Source organism: Engraulis encrasicolus, chromosome 18 (assembly GCF_034702125.1).
Source record: "Engraulis encrasicolus isolate BLACKSEA-1 chromosome 18, IST_EnEncr_1.0, whole genome shotgun sequence".
Taxonomy (NCBI): Eukaryota; Metazoa; Chordata; class Actinopteri; order Clupeiformes; family Engraulidae; genus Engraulis; species Engraulis encrasicolus.
The window spans coordinates 23,410,737-23,413,236 of record NC_085874.1 but is presented as its reverse complement, the minus strand read 5'-3'; the positions used below and the strand labels follow the sequence as shown (position 1 = coordinate 23,413,236).

Genomic DNA, 2,500 nt, shown 5'->3' with positions numbered 1-2,500 from the left:
CAATACATGGGCTTGAAATGTATAGGCAGCAGTTAGACAAACATATTAATAATTTGTGAGTTTGATAGATAATGTAGATTAGAATGAGAGGGAAGGAGAGAGAGAGAGAGAGAGAGAGAGAGAGAGAGAGAGAGAGAGAGAGAGAGAGAGAGAGAGAGAGAGAGAGAGAGAGAGAGAGAATTAGAGGGATACAGTGTGTGTGTGTGTGTGCGTGTGCGTGTGCGTGTGCGTGTGCGTGTGCATGCGTGCATACGTGTGTGTGTGTGTGTGTGTGTGTGTGTGTGTGTGTGTGTGTGTGTGTGTGTGCGCGCACACTTGTGTGTGTGTGCGTGCGTGCATACGTGTGTGTGTGTGTGTGTGTGTGTGTGTGTGTGTGTGTGTGTGTGTGTGTGTGTGTGTGTGTGTGTGTGCGTGTGTGTGTGTGTGCGCGTGCATACGTGTGTGTGTGTGTGTGTGAGTACGTATGTATGCATGTGTGTACAGTACCTCGTTCGCAGGTCCTGGCCCAGTAGCCGGTGCCGGTGCAGTCGCAGATGAAGCGGTTCCAGCCCTCTTTGCAGTTGCCGTTGTTCTTGCAGGGGTTGGAGTCGCAGTGTTTGCCCGTGGGTTTGCTGCAGGACACCTTGATGCCATCCTGCGAGCTGAGGAATATTCCCAAAAACAAGGTTACAATAAGTGATGAGCCTGACTAAGTCAACTTATTTTATTTCTTATTTTTCTTTTCTTAACTTCTCTATGTAATTTTTTGACTGCTGTCTTGATTTTGAGTCTGATGTAAATAAAGAATTAATTAGAATGAATTACAGGAAGAAAGGGTTGGAGATAGGCATAGGCCAGGGGTGGGGAACATACGTCTCGAGGGCCGTTTACGGCCGTTACAGCCGTCAAATATGGACCCTAATATAATTTTATTGTTATGTCGTTTCACATGAAATAGGGCATTATTTGTAAAGGAATCTTGGAAATTACATGTCCAATATAATGAAGTTACATTTTCAGGACCTGAATGTGGGGTCTGTCGTAAAGGTGGCCGCCTTCAATATAGAGGCCTAAAATGCAGGGAGAAATCCTGGTTTGTGCTCATAGTACAGCCCTTAAGGACGTAATAAAATTTGAAGTGGCCCTTACAATGAAAAAGGTTCATCAGTAGGGTGCCAAATGTCTGTGGGGCACCAGTAATACCCAAAAGTCCCACAGAAGGAGATTGTTAAGTGAAATGACACATTAAACATTACATTGACAATGGTTATTCACGAATACTCAGTATATACTGTACGTAGCCTACTTAGATCAGCTGTGGTTGATCAGATGTATGACTACCAACACACTAGGACACCAAACTATATCCTGCCCAGCAAGAAGTGCTAAATCTGCTAATCGAGAACTGTTGTTATGCTAAGGACATGAGGACTCCAGGCTCTTCTATTACACAATGTATCACTACCTCAAGGTTATCGTAGCCTTTTTGTGCAGCTGCATTCACTCTTTGCTGAAAAGACTAAACTACATCATAGCATAGCACATCATAGCATATGACCCCTCTTCTCGCCATTTTTTCTACATGATTTTAATCACAGTTTAATGTAATTCCATTGATTTTGCTTAAAATCTGAAACATACCCCCCCCTTATAGTTTTATGACAAATCGCACCCTGCGTATACGTAGTGGTGTAGTCTACGTAGAACGCAGGTATACGGAGTATATCCACTTCAAAATTTCAGGGATTTCAGTATACCCACTTAAAATTGATTGATCCATTATTTAGAATAGCACTAATATATACAGTATACCCACTTCAAAAAATTCTCAAATATACAGTATACCCACCATAAAAAAGTAGACTACACCACTGCGTATACGTATAATATAACAGTGGCTCTGCACAAAGGGGCTAACCTGGTTAGCTACTGAACCAACCTCTTGGAATTACACACCAATGCTAAGTCTGGCTGAGGTCATCTATGGTAAGTGCTAAACCAGCTAATAGATATCCCACAGCTCCATTTTAGTTAAGTTAAATGAGGACTCCAGGCTCTTCTATCCATCTTTGGGCACTCATGGGTAAGCGGGTAGGGCGTCAGAATTGTAGCCAAAAGGTTGCCGGTTAGACTCCCGACCTGCCAGGTTGGTGTTCCCCGTGTCCTATGTTCCCCTCAACTGGGGAACTTAGGACCCTTTTCTCAAAAAAGGGTTCTATGTTCCCCTCTGCTTCAAAATAGACTGCTGCCGCATGGCAAAGCGCAGGTTGTTGTCGCACCTCTGACAGGTTAGGTTTAGGAATAGTTTTGGTCAAGGCACAAATTTAAAACTCAGAAACATTGCATTACTGACAGGTTAGGTTTAGGGATGGTTTTGGGAAGGGCACAATTTGAAAATTCGGAAACATACAATGCTGGGAACATAGAACCCTTTTTTAGAAAAAGGGTCCTAAGTTCCCCGGTCCCATTGAAAGACAGGGGAACATAGGACCTGGGGAACATAGGACCCGGGTAACATAGG

General features: G+C 43.5%; 1 protein-coding gene across 1 annotated transcript in view; it reads right to left on the bottom strand.

The window, feature by feature from the left end:
* nrxn3b (neurexin 3b) overlaps nt 1-2,500 on the bottom strand; it is a 523,292-nt gene that overhangs the window by 322,890 nt on the left and 197,902 nt on the right. Inside the window, exon 9 of the mRNA XM_063223293.1 lies at nt 487-641. Within this exon, the coding sequence (XP_063079363.1) occupies nt 487-641 (155 nt within the window). The remainder of the gene's footprint in view (nt 1-486; nt 642-2,500) is intronic.